The sequence below is a fragment of the Cavia porcellus genome, unplaced genomic scaffold (genome assembly GCF_034190915.1).
Source record: "Cavia porcellus strain 051 isolate PalLab524CR breed Dunkin Hartley unplaced genomic scaffold, mCavPor4.1 scaffold_38, whole genome shotgun sequence".
Taxonomy (NCBI): Eukaryota; Metazoa; Chordata; class Mammalia; order Rodentia; family Caviidae; genus Cavia; species Cavia porcellus.
Window position 1 is genome coordinate 7,029,182 of NW_026947521.1, and position 18,121 is coordinate 7,047,302.

The window sequence follows — 18,121 nt, forward strand, 5'->3', positions numbered from 1 at the left end:
TCCATTTTTTGATAGCTCTTCCTTTTTCCTTAGCTCAAACTACTTTCCCTCAGTGCCTTCTGTCAGCCTTTGCCACCACACATTCATGCATCTATATATTCAGTCAAGTGTCTAACAAGCGTCTGCCAGTGCCTTCTACATGCCAGACATCAATAGTATAAGGTCAATAGGACATAGTTCTGGCTCTGAAGAAACTGGTAAGGGCTGGATGTAGTGGCACAGGCCTGTGATCCTAGCACTCATGAGACTAAGACAAAAGAATCACTTCAAATTCAAGTCCAGCCTGGGCTACATAGTGAGACTTTGTCTCAAAAAATGAAAAAAAAAAAAAAATTGGTAAGATAAATCAGGGCATGGTATGGTGTTATAATACCAGCATACACATGAAGTGGTCCACAGACCCAGTTTGGGTGGTACATGAAGGGGATCTTCTGACCAACTCCTCAGCCTCTTCCCAAACTCAGCTCAGGGTCAACTATTCAAATAACTCTTGGATGCCCAGATCAGCCAAGGTCTCTCAGGATGTAAGAGATTCTGGATTAAGCTACGCAGCGTGTTGAGGAGTATGGTGACCTGATAAACACTTTATAACCAAGTTACTCACTCTAGTGTCAAGAGCAGACTGCAGATGTGTAAGTGTTGATGTAAGGATGCCAGCTGAGACAGCCGCAGTGTAGTCCAGGCAGAGCCAGGTGATACTAGTGCAGATAAAAGGAATATGTGGACATGGGATGCATTTCAGGGTAGCACTGACAGAATCTGCTGACACACTAGTGCAAATAGAGCTCTAGGGAGAGAGAAGAATCAAGGCCAATTTCTAGATTTTTGGCCTAATGGAACTCCATGGTTACATTTATTTACTATGACAGAGAAAGTTGCAAAGAAATATGTCATATGGTATGGGCAATGAAGAAATCAAGGTCTGTTAAGTTAAATGTGAGAAAACTAGTAGCTGTACAGAGATAACAAACAGGCATAAAGAAAAGCTGTTTTTGAATACATGGCATAAGAAACTAGTGCCTAATTTTTATCAATCACTTCTGTTTAGAAAGGGCAACTTTAAAAAATTTATAAACTAACCTTCAAATTTAAAAAGAAAAACATCTATTCATGAAGGAGCCCTAATTTTTAAACCAAGACCCTGAAAATTAATTTATGAAATATAAACCTATCACTCACGTAAAATCTTGAAGAAGAACACGAGCGGGAAAAAGGGGCACTTCCACATTGCTCTGCTTGGTTTTCCAGTCTAAAATGTTCATAACGTCTTCCTTCTTCACGAAGAAGCCATCACACTTGCGTATGGCAGCTTCCAGCAGGACCCGTACTGAGTAAGGCAGAATATCTGGGGGAGAGGAAAGATGGCTATGAAGGACAGAACAGTCACACCCACACACTAAAAATTATGATGGCAAAACAACAAAGATAAGTTGTTTTTTCAATTTAAAAATTTTACTGTAAGTCTAGCAAAAGCAGTGTATAATGCCACTCATGTTAATATTGACTTTTCTGTCTATATGCCCCAGGGCATAAGAAACCATAAACAACCACACAAGAACTACAGTGATCTGGGCATATTAAACTAGAGCCATGGCAGATAAATACTTCACCCTGTAGAAGACACAGAGAAATTGGAAAGCACAAAATACAGATTAAATACAATAATGAAGTATCCTCCTATTATGGCAAATCAAAATTGTCAAAGTCTATAAATTTAAGACATATCAAAAATGGTACAAATTTAAACCAGGCGTGGCACATACCTATAATCCCAACCCTCTGTGAGACAGACAGGAGGATATAAAGTCTGAGCCCACCCTGGATTGAGTATATAGCTCAATATAAAGGGTTTATTTAATCTACAGTACTACCAAAAAAAAAAAAGAGAGAGAAAGACAAACCTAAATAACAAAATCTTAAGACTCAAATTTAAATCAGGATGCTTAGGTGAGTAAAATCCATTTTCATGAAAACTTTCACTTCTGATCACCAATTTTAAGAAAATAATACATAAAGAAATTTCCATACTTTAAAATTTTCAGTCATACTAATAAATTCTACATCAGAGTTGTTGACATCAGTGTTTCCCTAAGATTAAAGGGGGGTGCTGGGGATTTAGCTCAGCGGCATAAGTGCCTCCCTTGCAAGCAGCAGGCAGGGAGTCGTGAGTTCGATCCCTGGTACCAATAAAAAGGAAAAAGACCAAAAAAAAAAAAAAAGATTAAAGGGAAGATTGAATTAAAAGACTGACTAGATAAATCACAGCAGTAGACACAAGGATTACTATACAGTTGTTCTAAGAAACAAGTTGTTCTAAATAGTAACAAGTAAACCCCAGAACTGTGATCAAGAGAAAAAGTAGTACCAAAATAGTGCTTATAATCTATGCTACCTTTCATTGAGGCAGAGGTAAAATATATATGCATACTCTGAAACTCTTCTGGTCCCATTGTTTGAAATAAGGGAATACCCAAAATGTATTTTAAAAACATACTTCACATTAAATATATAATTCTTTCCCCCAAAAGCAACAATGTAAGTATAAACTGAAGAAATCAGTATGTATCCTACACACTATTCTGACTGTACCACCCCAGTACACATAAAGAAACTACATTTAGCCCTTAGGTGGGATGGGAGAGAAATGAGGAAGTAAGGAAGAAGAGGAAGAGGAAAAGGAAGAAGGCAACAAATACTTCTGTTACTAAGTTGGGACAAGCACAAAAACAGAACAGTTAACAAACAGTCTTCCCAAAGCATGTTTGCCTATATCTGTCCACAGAAAATGTCTCAAAGACAACACTGTATAATCAACTACTAGAACCTCATCCTGTTGTTTTTAAAATTATCTGTGAAGTAAAAAAAACAAAACAAACATTTCCTTGGCAAAATGGCCATTTGAACAAAATGAGCCTGGAACATCCTGTGTCAAAACCAGAGTTTATCAAAGACTAACAGGGGACACTAATGGCTTGATGTGAACATCAGCATTGAACCATGTCTGCAACTCCCTGAAACATCTTAGATATCATCCATAGACCCTGGTTCACAATTCCTCTAAGAAACACCCTTTGTTCATCAACAGTGAAGCCACCAGGGTATCAACTCATTATTCCAAAACTATCAAAAGGGCAAAAAAGCAACCATCCATCTTGTCTTCCTCATTCCAAGCAACCAATAGCTAAGAGAAAGTCCTTCATTAAGAATCACTGCTAATAAATGCATAGCACAGGATGTAATTAGAACCATCAATGTGTAACACCTAATGAAGTAAGAGGTTGGACCATATGGGTGCTAAACTCATTAGGTGATGGGTGGATAGAGTGGGATTTGACAAGGATTATTCATAACCTGAACCTGAAGTTTCACTGATGGGAAATGCTGGACAGTTGAGTGTGAAGTACATCAAAAGGCAGCACTATCTTAAATCTGCAATGTGGCACAAGGAGGGGATGGAGCTCTGCAGTAGAGCGCTGGCCTACCTCAAGCTAGCTCCGAAGCTGAATAGAGAAAGAATAAATTACAATCTACAGGAAGTTTTTCCAAAAGAAAACAGTATGGAAAAGGGAAGACAGGAGGACTATCACAGACTGAATGTGTGTGAGAACAAAAACCACCAAATGTTCTCCGTGGACCCTGCCCAAATACTATCTGAAGCAAAGGTGAAAATACACTTTGGAGACAAACAGAAATATGAGATGTGACCAAAAAAAAAAAAAAAGTGGAGAGATATTTACATTTTTTTTTTTTAATCTTTTTCCTTTTTATCGGCACCGGGGATCGAACTCACAACTGCCTGCTTGCAAGGCTAGGCGCTTATGCTGCTGAGCTAAATCCCCAGCTCCTAAAATTTTTAAAATTTATTACAGTAAAAGACACATTGATATTACTCCTTCTCAAAATTCTTCTCCCCACTTCCAACACACAGATCTCATCATTCTAGCCACTTTCTGAAGCAGCTCTGAAATCCTCTGAGTGTCTTCAACTGTGCTACTGTGAATGCCTCAATGTCCTGAATCTATTCAATACATTTCCCTTTCATGGTCATTTTTACTTTAGGGAAGGCAGTCACAGGTACCTGATTCAGTGAATAAAGATGAGGACAACTGTAATGGCTTACGAGCCTGGTTTTCCACTGGATGGTACTCAGCATTCCTGTAATTTTGATTACAACATTTGAGAATGAGGACTTCCAGAACTGCTTCATAAAGTAGCAAGAACAATGAGGTAAGTGAGTTAAAAAGGAAGAGGTGGTATTTTTTGAGGGGGATTAATGGTAATGTTTTTTCACTGCAATGCATTTAAAATTTGATCATTTGCTGTATATTTTGATCACAGTGTGTACACTGGTTACTGGGTTTAGAATAAATTACGGAATTACTCATTCTGTTAGGTATAATAATGGCACTGTGATTTTTAAAAGTTCTTTTGTATTTCAAATATACCTCCTGAAAAATATTTTACAGGTTGTGAAAGTGATACAGTATCTGGCTGATAAATATGGTGGGTTTCTATAGTAGTCTTGCCTTACATTTTTTAATTAGAAAAATATTTATTGATTTTTCTAATATGTTAGCACTTAGGTGGCTTTTAAGAGGTTAGAGCCTATGAGAGACTGCTATCATAAGGAGGTAAACAAGCAAAGTAAACACCTGCAGGTTGCAGCAGGTGCTAGAGTGAACACTGGATAATGGAATCTCCTTAGATGAGACAAGCAGAGAAAGATCATCTGAGCCCTGTTAGGACAGACCCTAGGAAGGTTTCAAGCTCACTGTAAAACTGAGAGGGATGCACACTAATCATTTACCCTGGCTCCCACATTACCAAGGTTTCCCACAACAAGAGTGTGCTCATTACAAGTGATAAACCTGAATGTGTGTGTCACCCACAGTCAAGATGACAAGAGGGTGCACTCTGCCTGTTGTATCCTCTTCCATGTTTGACAATCTTCACATACATAAAGAAAGATGAACGAAGTTGTTATTAAAGAAGAAAAAGAACTATAAAATTAAAACTATTAATTCAAATTCTATTTCTATTTAGTATGACCCTAATTTGATCCATTTTCTCATTTAAAATGGAAATAGTGGCTAAGAGAATTACAAGAAGTTTTGTTTTGAGACAGGGTCTCACTATAATTCATGTTGGCCTTGAACTTGCCATGTATTCCATCAAGGCGGCCTAAGACTTGTGACAATCCTGCTGCAGCCTCCTAAATGCTGGATTACAGGTGCATGCCACCATACCCAGCTAGATTTTTTTTAACAGAACATTTGAAGATAATGAGAAGAAAAATACTGTCAGAGAAACTAATACATAAGATTAACCTTCTTACTTGGTTAATTAGTCTGGAAAAAAATCTTAGGAGTATTCCTTGTAAGTATTTTATGGAAAGCATGTCATCAGATTTCTAATGAAACATGGCCAACAACAGTAATTATCTCTGATGCCTCCTGCAACCCACTAAGGTAGTGGTGGCAAACCTATGGCATGCACCTTATTGCATTTTTTTTTTTTTTTTGAAACAAAAGATGTTAGCCAGGTGTGGTGGTCCATGCCTGTAATCCCAGCACTCAGAAAGCTGAGACATCACTGTCAGTTCAAGGCCAGCTTGGGCTGCATAATGAGTTCAAGGCCTGTACTACCAATGAGATCCTATCTGAAAAAGCCAAAAAGCAAAACAAAGCAAGACATTAAGAAATTATTCTAAACTAAAACTAAACTCTAAACTAAAGACAGTATTCAAAAGTTTAATTGTGCAGTTGACCCTCTGCAATAAATTAGTGGGTTTTGGGTTGCAGGTTAGCACTAGGTCTCTAAAAGTTTTACCATCACATACCAAAGTAACAGTTGAAAAATAATGTTATAAACCCAAAAGAACAGAGGAAGAAGCAAAATAAACACAATTTTGGAAAACAGAAAATGAATGGGTGGCTGCTACTGGATGACATAGATTAGAAAGATGGAACTCAATGTGTGGCGAAGGAACCTGGACCACAGCCTAGGAATCAGATCTGGCCAGACCTTCCAGGGGAAGTGAGAGACACTAGAGGACGGCAAGCCAGACTTTCATGGTTCCAAAAGGAAATAGTTTCCAGCCAAGAAGTATATCCAAATAATCAGGCAAAATGTTAAGAAATTTACTTCCCAGGAATCGTTCTTAAGAAGCTTCTGGAAGATATGCTTTATAGAAAAAAATGTAAAGTTAGGAAGCCATGAAATCTAGAAAATAGTCTCAATGAGAGAGACAGACAGACTCTAAGGACAGTGGCAGTGTATACCACAGTGAACCAGTCTCCAACCAGGTGGAAGGTGACGTCTAGAGAGGATGCTGCCAGGAAGGGGGAAACACAACTGACAGATAACCTGACTACACCAGGAGGAACAGAGAGACTAGAGATGAGTCACTAATAAGGTCATAAAAACCAAGTAAACAAAAAAAGAGAATCATTAATTTTAGGACAAAAGCAAAGTTGTGTAGAGAATATAAAAACCATCATGTACTACATGGACAGGCTGACAACTGTTTACAGTGGTTAACAGGCAGGTATATAGAAGAGAAACATCAAATCCTCATTTTCCACAGCAGAAAGTTACTAAAGTTTAAAACTGAAAAAAAAAAAAAATCAAGAAACAGCACTAAGTGAAACTACTTAATAATAGGAAAGGAGGAAATTACCCAAAAAAAGCACCAATAGAACTGAAGTTCTCTGTGGCAAAGGGACCAGGAGTAAGACAAGGGATATTATGTTATAATCTTAGTAGGGTTTAATCTTAGTAGGTTTTTTATATGACTGGGAAATGAATCCAGGGCCTTCAAACTGAGTTGTATTTCTAGCTCTTCTTATTTTTTACTTTGAGACAGCATCTTTCTAAGTTGCCCAGGCAGAGCTCAAACCTGCAATCTTCCTGTTTCAATCTCTCAACAGTCTGGGACTAAAGAAGTGCACAACAACACATGACACTGATAGTTTTAATTGTCATCATTTGAAGATTAAAAAGCAATTATCATTTAAGAATGCTAACAAGGAAACTAACCACAAATTTTAACTAGACCTTTTTCATTAAGAAGTGACATCAAGCTAGCCATGGTGGTGCATGCCTGTAATCCCAGCAACTGAGTCGGAGGCAGCAAGATCAATGCATGTTTGACGCAAGCCTGGGCTACAAAGTGAGTTCAAGGCCCATTTGAACTATACAGTGAGACTCCATCACACACACACACACACACACAAAAAAGTGATACCAAGCCAGGTATGGTAGTCAAGTGAGCACATACAATGTCAGACCTCAGATACCAAAGCAGGAGGATCATAAACTCTAAGCCCATCTCAGCTATATATACACTAAAACCCTGTCTTTAAAAAAAGAAAGAAACCACCAACCAGCAAAAAAAGCACTAATACAAATTTGTCTAAATTCTGCAAAGAGAGACGCATACAAACACACAAGCAAAACCAAAATTTGTTATTTCACCCAGAGGTAACGCTCTGTAGTGCGATACTAACAATCAATAACCACTGCCTCGTGGTGGTCACACTGTTGTATAATCTGTTCAGAATTCACTGTGGCAGGCAGGACACTGTGTTTCAGGCTAGAATATAAAATCCTGCAGTTTTAGCCTTCTTCTTAGATGACTCACTCCAGAGGAGCCACAGCCCCTACCACAAAGGGAAAGCTGTGCGATGAGGACTAAGACCTTCTTGTGACCATCCGCCAGCCTGCTACCCTGAGCGAGCCCACAGGATGAGGGCTTCATCATCAGATTTTAAGGCAGCTGATCCCCAACCAGCATGTGGCTGAGACCTCAACAACTGAAGCCAGAAGGACTCAAGTAAGTCATTCTGCAATTCCTAATTTACTGAAGCTAGGAGATCATGTTACGCAGTGAGACTCAAGTTTTTGAGCAGTAACACCTGCAGTTATTTAGACTCTACCAAGCAGTGCATATTGGGGTGCTTTGCATCACCTCATCCAGTTGTTAATGAAGTATCTAACAGGCAGCTTCCTTGTAGAAGAGTGGACAATGGAAAGAAGGCTGGTAGATGTTTCTAGACATGGAGTATTGGTTTGTCTTTTAGCAATGTTAATCCCAGTCCAAAACCCTAGAGGACTCATGTTCCTTATCACCCATGTTGACTTTATTCTCAGCTGCTTCAGTCATGTTTCAACTGTGTGATAAAAAAAAAAAGCACAGTACTTCTCTGGCTCAGTATCAATGTACAATGACTGCTTGAGAAAAAAAATTTGTCTGGTTTTGAGTTGCAAGCTAAACTAGCTACTTTCTCCAAAGAACACTTGTTTTCACTTCAAATAACAAACAGGCTCTTCAAACACAGGAACATAGCAGACTGATTCTCAAAAAAAAGAAGCTCGTCTGTCATTTGTTCTACCACTGTCTGGGTCACTTCACTCACTGAGAAGCAGGAGGTCAAGGAGTTGTATAGATCCTCTAAATGAGGACATTCATTCATGTGCTGCACATGGTCTCAAGGCCTCCTGCTCAAGCTAATTGTAGGACTAAGACACTTCTGTTCAGATAGCCCCAACCCCACGTCTGGACATTCCCTGCAAGTTGCCTGAAGAGATGCACATTGAACTTTGATCTATGATTGCAATGCATGTCCATACCACTGGTTGCTGACAACCTTATCACTTTGCTGGCACTCCAAGGATTGCTTATTGATAGGATCTCCAAACCAGCACCACCTGGTCAAAACAAACATGTATCTTGGCTATCTAAAGAGTTGAATAAGGTTTAAATCCTTTCAAGTTCATCTATCCTTGGGCATTTCCCCTTAGCCCCACAGTTTCCTTCCTTCTTAAAATTACTCTTTTATCACAGTTAGTATCTCCTGCTACACCACAGTAAAGCACAAACAGTACCTCACATGTGCATATCCCATGACTAAACTGTGCTCTCCTCACATAAAGATGCTACTTTAACCACCTGTCATCTTCCACAAATATGAGTACTCAGTAAACATTAGCTGAATAAAGTGCTCTTGAGAGACCCATGCACTAAGCAGAAAAGTTGATTGCCTTATCTTTGTTCTAATCTGAAATTTCCAGAAAGCTAATTCTCTTTAAGGATAAATAACAAAAAGACACGTGGAAATGAGGGTGCTGGTAACTTAAAACTGGAAAGTATGACAATTTGTGTTATCATACTTCTGAAATGAGCTAATAACAGATACCTTCTGATTAATGCTTCAGTGGATAATCTTATAGTTGGTCCAGGCTCTGAAAGAGAATAGTCTGCTACTTCATAGGCACAGCTGACAAAGTCAGGCCTAAGCTCCCAGGGCTGCAGACTCTGCTATTCAAGGCTACATGGTTGTTCTATGATTAGGCAATAGATGGTGGTCTCTCTCAACACAGAAGACACAAACTACATGCTGCAAACATATTTCTGCTCTTTGGTTTTAAAATTTAATTGCCAACATTCAATAACCAGGTATTTTCAAGTTAAAATCCAAATTTCAAGCTTTTCGATATAAAAATTATAAAGTTGTAGAATACCGCTCTCATATTGCTGTCAAAACTTACTAGCATTCCCTTCTACAGCTCTCCTGTAACCACAGTTCCAACCAGGGTGTTTCACCTGTCTCTGCCTCTCTGGTTCCCATAAGCATGAGTTTGCAGCCAATAGCTAACAAATTTCTACAAACACAGGGTCTGAAATCACAGATTTGTGTTCAAGTGTCTCTTCTTACCATGTGGTAGGCAGTGAAACACAGAAAAGGGACTCTCTCCAAGTAGATAACAGAAGTCACACAGAACTGGATATAGCAAATGCAGTTAGCAGTTTTAGAACTGCCATTATTAAGAAGGAACAGAATGCTATGGGGGTGGGTAGTATTCTCAGTTTCCTCACTCTGTGAATAAAATCACTCACGGGGAATACAAGTATTAACCACCACTAGTGAGCAGGCTTGGAGAATTAAATCCAGCAAAATATACCACTCCAACAGGAAAACACTAAAAAGTCCAGAGTCACACGTACTCTCTACCTGCCCAAAACCCTTAAGAACAGTGATAATGTTAGAGTATATATTAGGAAGAAAGGCTGAGGATTAGGGCCAGAAGCAGCTTGGGTGGCTGCCAGGTGCACTTAAAAATCCTGTTCAAGGCCAAGGGCCTTGAGAAAAGTGCAGGCATCTGTGTCACCCCTGGTGGCAGTATTAACCAATTGGGCTGTAGTTAAGGTACTGTTTTTATCTATAACCAGAACTCGGTTGATAGCTGGACATGGTGGTACAAGTCTAATCCCAACACTCTGGGAGACTAATGCAGAGGATTCAAAGTTCAAGCCTAGCCTGGACTATTTAGAGACTGTCTCTAAATAAAAAATTTAAAAAGGGTAGAGAAGTAGTTCAGTGCAAATGTTCTTGGTTCAATCCCCAGTACTTTAAAAAAAAAAGGGCGGGGGGGGGGGGACATGCCAAGCTGCAAGGTTCTCATTTGGAGTCAGGTACAAAATGAACAGGCAAATGAGGCTTGTCTGCAATCAAGCAGAGGACACAAAAGGGCAAAAATCCCAATACCTTAGAGAGAAAAACTAAATAATGCCTTCATTGTAAACACGCTGCATCTTTTCTTGAGACACACAGACATTTTACTGGACTGAGAGCTCTGTATCATCACTATGAATCACTTTTCACTTGAGCTAGTAAGGATTTTTAAATCCAACAGCTTCCTTTAGAGCAGAAGAACTGGCAATAAAAAGAGCTGAAAGCCTAGGATGGTGGTGCACACCTGTAATCCCAGTTCTCAGGAGGTTGTAGCAGGATTGCCGCCAAGTTCGAGGCCAAAGTGAGTTTCACAAAGACAAAAACAAAACAAAACAAAAAAAGAGCTGAAACCAAAGCCCCCTGGATAAAATATGCTGAGTTGTGAGTGCATGCTTATAAAAAGTACAGTTCTTAGAATCTGTAAAGAGAAGCCTCAGAAAATTATGTATTACATGTACACAACACAAGTACACTGTTTCATCTCACTGCTTACCCAACACATAGCCCTTTCCAGAGCATAAGGAAGAGAGAAGACGAGAAAACATGGACTTGTGTCCCTTTCAGCAAGATAACTGGACCAGCAATAGATACATGACAAATCCAATCTGATCAGGTTAAATAAAACACGTAAAAAATTACCTAGAGGTACACTTTTAACTGACAGGTAAGCTGATCCTCAGATAAGAATAGTCAGCAACAGTCACATTGAGCAGCATTCAAAATGAAGCCTGTTTTCTTCCGCTACCTTTCGATGTTTGGAAACTGCAACAACTCTTTTATTTAAGTGCCTATTCCTTACAGTCCAGTGTAAAAAAATGGAACAGATAGTATATAGTAAAAGCATACAAATAATAGGGTGTGATGAGGTACAAGGAACAGCACACTTAACAACTCTACATAAGCTTGCACAAAAAAATACTAGATGCTAGGAATATACCTCCGTGGTAGAAAGTCTGCCTGGCATACATGAGGCCCTTGGTTTCACCCCCAGCACTGACATAACAGGCTTATTTATAAATAGAGAAAAGTTCACGACAACCCTGACATTCAAAGTTCTGTTAACTTAACCATGATATATCATACTAGCAACAGCATACAGCAACTGGAAGCTGCAGAAAAGCACAAGTATCTAGTGACCTGAACTCATGCTTCTTGACTCAGAAACCAAATAGATTCAAATAGTAAAGAATATTTGTATTTAGTTACCTAGAAAGGTGTTCATGATATATTAAGTTACAAAACAGTATATGCTGTATTTTCTTTAAAGTAACATATTTATATTTGTATATACACATAAAAGTGAGACTTTCTGTGCTGTGTTGAGTTTTTGTGACTCTTTTTTAGCAATTTTGAGAATTGGACCCAGAGTGCTCACTCTGAACTACATCCCAAGTCCCATTCTTACATCTACTTTGAGACAGGCTGAGTTGCCGAGGCTGAGTACTGTGGTTAAGCAAGCAAGCACTCAGGAATGAAAAAAACAAAAGAGAGCCTGAGGCTGCTACCTATTGCCCAGTAACATCTACCCTCTAAAATGAAAGTTTCACTATAGCCAGTCTCAATAGTAAAAGAGCAGAAACCAAGCAGTTTGTGCTGTACTCTGCTTAGAGACAGAGTAATGAAAGACATTAGGTTAACGAGGCCAACATCCAGGCTGGGCCGTACTATTTTTCAATCTCTTCTCTGCTTCCTTTCCTTACTGTAAAAGCTGTAAAGCTAAACCTCAACCTTCTGGAAGCTGAGTGGAAACTGACATTCTGGTCAAAGCAGTAAAAGCCCTCAGGTAGGGCTTTTCTTCCTCTTTTCTCCCTCACAGCTTTGGTGCAGCAGCTCTTCAAATAAAGCCAAGCAAAATGGAAAGAAAGGAAAAGCCTAGATCTTTCCCCAAATGAATCTACAGTCCCTAGCCTGCCTATCTCCAGAGTTGTTATGCCAAAAAAAACCTAAAACCTTATTTGTTAGGTTTTGTGCAACCACAGGCATTCCAGATAGTATAGAGCTCAGCACAGTGATGATCCTCTACTTTTCCTCTCCAGTACACAGAAGGGATTGAACACATCCCATTCATCACAGCTACTCTAGGCAGCTGTGATTCTCAACACGGCAGTCCCAGAATGTAGAGTGAAAAGACAGTGGATCATGGATCCCAGCGACTGCCAAACCATGTCTCTAAAGCACACATCTGTAGAACCAGTAAGGCTTTTTTTTTCCAAATGCTAAATAAGCAAAATAATTCCTATCCAAGATGCTTTCATTTAAAGTCAATTCTTTCAAATTTTATTCTAAACTGCTCAGAAATTACTGAAGTGACTCTTAACTAAGTTTTCATAGTAATCACTCTTATGAAAAAACCAGGGTATGGATCCCACAGAAATAAAAGTCAAATCTATTTAATTTATTAATCTATAAAATATGAACACTTCCAAGACAGAATAACTATTTTAGAAATTAAACAGAAACAGAAAGATTTTTCTTGTATACCATCAGTTTAGCTCTTTCGAAATTAACACAAACTCACTATTGAAAAGAAAGAAAAGTGGGCTAGGGATTTAGCTCAGTGGTATAAGCACCTGCCTGGCAAGCACAAGGTCATAAGTCTGATCCCTGGTACCAAAAAAAAAAAAAAAAAACAGAGATAAAATGTGAAAGAAGACATAAGACACTAAGATCCTTTGTAAGGTAAAGGATATTGCTCTCATATCTGTAACCTGTCTAATTCTGAGGCAGTAATCTTCTAAGATAAATCATAATATCTAAATCACCTCACAATACATGCCCATGTGCACACACAACACACCCAAACCAAGCCACCCAACCCCTGTACTGGCAGTCAAGTATATATTTATCAAAATCTACAGAAAAATCTGGGTGTTGCAGTACCCACCTGCAAATGAAGAGGCAATCAAGAGGCTGAGGCAGGAGGATTGCCACATGTTTGAGGCCAGCCTGACCTGCATAGCAAGGCCCTGTCTCAAAAAACCAAAAACCAAAACAAAACAAACAAAATCACCCCCATAAAACTCTACATAAAAATCACAATCCTGAATTAAATAACGTGAAGAGAAAAAACTATTAACTACAACGAAATACTTGGTTAAAAGCTCTTTCCAAAAGCTGTGATAGGCGTGGCCTTTATATCTGCATGTAGTGTTCACTTAAAAGTCTGAAGGAAAAAAAAAAAAAAAGAGAGAGAAAACCACTGACAATGACAATGAAATACAAGGTTAAAGAAAAGTTCCTTCCCAAACACTGTGATAGGTCTGGCATTTGTTTATATGTAGTGTTCACTGGAAAGTTTGCCAAAAATAATCACTCTTTCAAAGAGGTATTTTTATTGTTGGCCTGGTTGACAGGGTTACTTAACTGTCAATAAAATAAAGACTTCCATCCAATGCCCTAGAGCGTGATCCCAGAACCCACTATTTAACACAAAGTGCCAACACTGCAATTAAACCTGAATACTGAGGTTTCAGTTTAGAAAAAAACAACTCATCTATTAATATCTTGTCTTAAAAGAAAAACAAATGACGCACGTGCAGTAGGTTCTCCAATACCCTAAAAATTAGACAAGTTTATTCTTCTGAGACCACAGTGAAAGGTTTGATCCTGATCTAGAATGTGCTGTCTACCAAAGTGCTAGTGTACAGCTTAGTGTCAGAGAACAACTCAAAGTACTGGGCTCCCGTTAGATTCCTGTAAGACAACTACTGATGCAGTTCACTTGAAAAAGTATGATACACATTTAATTGCTATAGAATATCAATGGTCAAGTGTTTAAAAATGCCATTAGTTTCTTTGGACAAACACAACTTAAATTTTCATAAAAGAAATGAAAGTACGGGATCACGTCTTCCATAAACAAGTATTGTCAAGTTTTCAAAATGGCAGAGATATGTGTATATTCATCTCTTCAGCTTAGCTTGACAAATGCAACTTATTTACTAAAACTAAGCAAACCCAAGAAAATGTAAAACAACATTACCATACTTGGTGCCTCCAAGTTTAGGTACATTGAAGAACTTCTTATGTGAACTGTCATCTAATGTTTCAATAAGGTACTCAAAGGGATATCCTGAAAAACAAATTATACTTTCATTAAACACAGCAATAAAGCATCTTATGCAAAGGGAAAATACCTGGAAACCAGCTTTGTTCAGAATAATCCTCTTCAATGTGGGAATATTCTATATTGGCATTGTCCAATGAGGTACTTATTAGCCACATGTGGCTCCTGGTCACTTGAAATGTGGTCACAGGATTTTTTTTTTTTTGGGGGGGGGTCTTTTTGAGACAGGGTTTCACTATGAAGTTCAGGTTGGCCTGGAGCTCACTTTATAGTCCAGGTTGGCCTCAAATTCGCAATGATCCTCCAGCCTCAGTCTCCCAAGTACTGGGATTACAGGCATGCACCACCGTGCCCTACAGGAATGTAATTTTTAATTTAAGTCACATGTTGACTAACGTCCACTGTTCTGAACAATGGTGTTCTAAACCATGACTCTTACCAAAAAACTGGTCAAGATTATTCACTCCTAAACTCTGTTCAAGAAAGCCTCGAAGAGACAATAAGAATGATTTTAAACGATGGACAGGCCTTTAGAAAGACATGTTCTAAAAGTTGCATTAAGCATACACAGAACAGTGTGAGGCACAATTATGTCAGAAGAACTAATTTTAAAAAGTAATTTTTTTTTACAGCGCATTCAACAAAAATCAAAACACTTCTCAGGTAAGATCTTAACAAACTTTAAGACTGAAGACAAAATTAACAACTTTGCATATCTTTCCAGGCGACAAATCCTGTTTTTGCACCCTCGCGAGGAAAACACGTCAGAGACCTTGGGATTCTGTTTGCGTGTTCCCAATCCCTAAGGTTCTGGAAGAAAAGTGCAGGACGGCAGCCTTGAGGTTGAAAAGAACCTTTCGGGTCTTTTGTGGATTCATTTTGTTGGGGTGTGGAAGCAGGACCCTCAACAGTGTTAGGTAGGCCGTCAACTTCAGAATGGCTGTTTTTCCTTTCTGTAGGAGGCCGACAGGGGGAGGGGACATTGCAGTTGCCCAAGAGGAGCCGGCTGAGCACTGTTTGGACACTTTGCTCCTCATTCTACCTCCAGGGATGGAGGCAAGGAGGGGCTCGGGCCTGGGTTTGGGACTGGACATGGGGTAAACACAGTGCTGCGGGAGACTTGAAACAGGCAGGCCTCAGCCTTCCTCGTAGCTCTTAAATCAGGGGTGGGAAGGGAAGATCCGGGGCCCCTTAACAGGCTTGGAAGCCACCAAGCACGATCTAGGCCCTGAGACCACTAAGCAAGGTCCAGGGTTCGCGGGCCCTGAGACCACTGAGTTAGGCGGCAGCTGGCGTCGAGGAAGGCGCAGGCCCCGCCAGTAGCCGGGGCACGGAAGTACTAGGGTCTACCGGCTGATGGTCGGTAGGCCCGGCTTTCGCAGGGCCGGGCCGCCGGCAGGAGAATGAAGTGCCAGAGGCCTACAGAGCGCGTGGACAGCGTTCGGTCCCGTCGGCGGCGTCACTGACCTGCACCTGAGGCGTCCATCGCCGGAGACCATATTATCCCTACGGGGAGGGGGTGACGGGGAGGCGGGGAGGCCGGGTAGGTCTGAAGGGAAAAAGGCAGGCAGAATGGCGAGGGAAGAAGGCAGGAAGCGGTCTCGCGCAAACACCGCGAGACCTGATACGGCCCCGGGCCTGCGGTCGCGGGATTTGCCGCCTGACTCTCGCGAGATATGCAAGTTTGGAGACAAAGAAAGAGAAGGGGCGGAGCTAACCCGTAGGCGACGTTTCTCGTGACCTCCGGTATTATCGCGAGAGGGGATGGGGCTCTAGGAGAGGACAGTTTTGGCTTGTTTTTGTCTTTTTGAGACATGGTCTCTTTATGCAGTGCAAGCTGGTCTTAAATTAAGCTCGCTTTGCAGCCCAGGCTGGTCTCGAACTCGCCTCCCGAGTAGTGGGATTACAGGCGTGAGCCACCACGTACTACTAGTTTTGGCTTTTTTCCGCTTGCTGTGTGAGGGATGTTTTCGAATTCTTAATCTGCGGTTTTGAGGTCCTGCCCTCTGGCTTTCCTTGGGCTGTTCTCAGGAGCATGGTCAGAACTGGAAACAGCTCAAGGCTACTCGCTTCCTCTAACGCTAAAGCCTCATGTTGGCCTGGGTCGCCCGGGCACAGGTTGGCCACCCGACTTGTTTTGTGTTTTTGAAATAGGGTCTCACTATGCAGTTCAGGCTGGCCTGGAACTCACTTTGTAGCCAAGGGTGGCCTCAGACTTGGTAGTAATTAATCTTCCTGTCTCAGCCTCCCCAGTGCTCGGATTACAGGCATACACCACTCTGACTCAGGATTTGAACTTTATTCAAGTGGGTGCGCAAGTCGAAATGTCTTAACTTAGATTTTCATGGTCGAGCAAACATACATGCTGTTGTTTCCTTACACACTGAACTTTCAGGTGGAATGACCCCTTTCACCTCTGGAACATCTCTTCTGGTTTTTTGTTGGAACACTCCACTGTACACTTTAAGGCTAACTCCTCTTCGCTCTCCTGGTCCCACTCCATGTATTCATTTCCTTTAGGAAATCTTCACTGACCAGTCTCCAGTTCTGGACAGGGAATGTGATGAAATGCTCCCCTAGTATCTTACATTTTAATAAAATCATTTTATTATTCTTGGTTGTAATTGCCCAGTTACATTTGTTACATAATTACGTAGGTCTGTAATTAACTTATCTACCAAATTCCCTAGTAGATAGAGTCCGTGTGAAAAATGAACCATGTTATCAAAGACCCATGCTTATTCTTCATTTTGTCCTGTGCTCCCCAGCAGCTCTTGTTCCTCAGACCTGCTGGCAAGATGACTGCAGCAAAATGTCATCCTGCAACTACCAAAAGTAGGAGGGAAAAGGATGCCCAACACTTCTCTCTTATCAGAGAAGAAAATATTTTCCCAGAGATCCTGAGCAGATTTCTCACCCACCAGAAATTACATGTTGTTTTCCATCCTATCAAACTAACATCCGTTCTTTAAGAAAAATTTGTAACGTCCTCTTTACTATCTTGATGGGAAACTCATAGATAATCTGGACATAACCAAAAAACAAGCTGAAAGGATTTTGCCCTAGATAGGATACTTCTTCGGCAGTGGGAGGCGGGACCACAGGATGTTTACCTTGAGGTCACTTTCCCTTTCCCCTATGACAACTTACCTGTGATGGGAAAAAAAGTCCCAATCAGCTGCTTGTGCATCGGTAATGCCTCCCTTAGCACCACCCCAGTCAGAAACTATATGTGTGTCCCCACCCCACGTTTCTAGCAGAGAAAGCCAGGCCTCAACGGTCATGGAGTTCTCTCCACGTTCTTAGAATAAAGACCACTTTTTACTTTATATTTTCCCTTTAACGCGCCGAAAACCCTATCACAATCGATTTAATGTCCTAAAAGGAAAATAATATATTAGAAAATGGCAACAGGAGGTCCATATTAGATGACATAATTGGAGTTATCAAATACTTGCATCTGCTTCTCCTGCATGAGTAGATTTATGGAATATAAGATAATATTCAATCTAAAGTGGTCAACATTTTTGTTTAATATTTT

At 40.2% G+C, this 18,121-nt stretch overlaps 1 protein-coding gene across 1 annotated transcript in view; it reads right to left on the reverse strand.

The window, feature by feature from the left end:
• Ireb2 (iron responsive element binding protein 2) overlaps window positions 1-16,206 on the reverse strand; it is a 45,765-nt gene extending 29,559 nt beyond the window's left edge. The window contains exons 1-3 of the mRNA XM_063243585.1: window positions 16,048-16,206; window positions 14,497-14,586; window positions 1,180-1,345 (exon numbers count right to left, since the gene is read on the reverse strand). Of these exons, the coding sequence (XP_063099655.1) occupies window positions 1,180-1,345; window positions 14,497-14,586; window positions 16,048-16,066 (275 nt within the window). The 5' untranslated portion in view covers window positions 16,067-16,206. The remainder of the gene's footprint in view (window positions 1-1,179; window positions 1,346-14,496; window positions 14,587-16,047) is intronic.
• Between the last annotated feature and the right edge of the window lie 1,915 nt (window positions 16,207-18,121).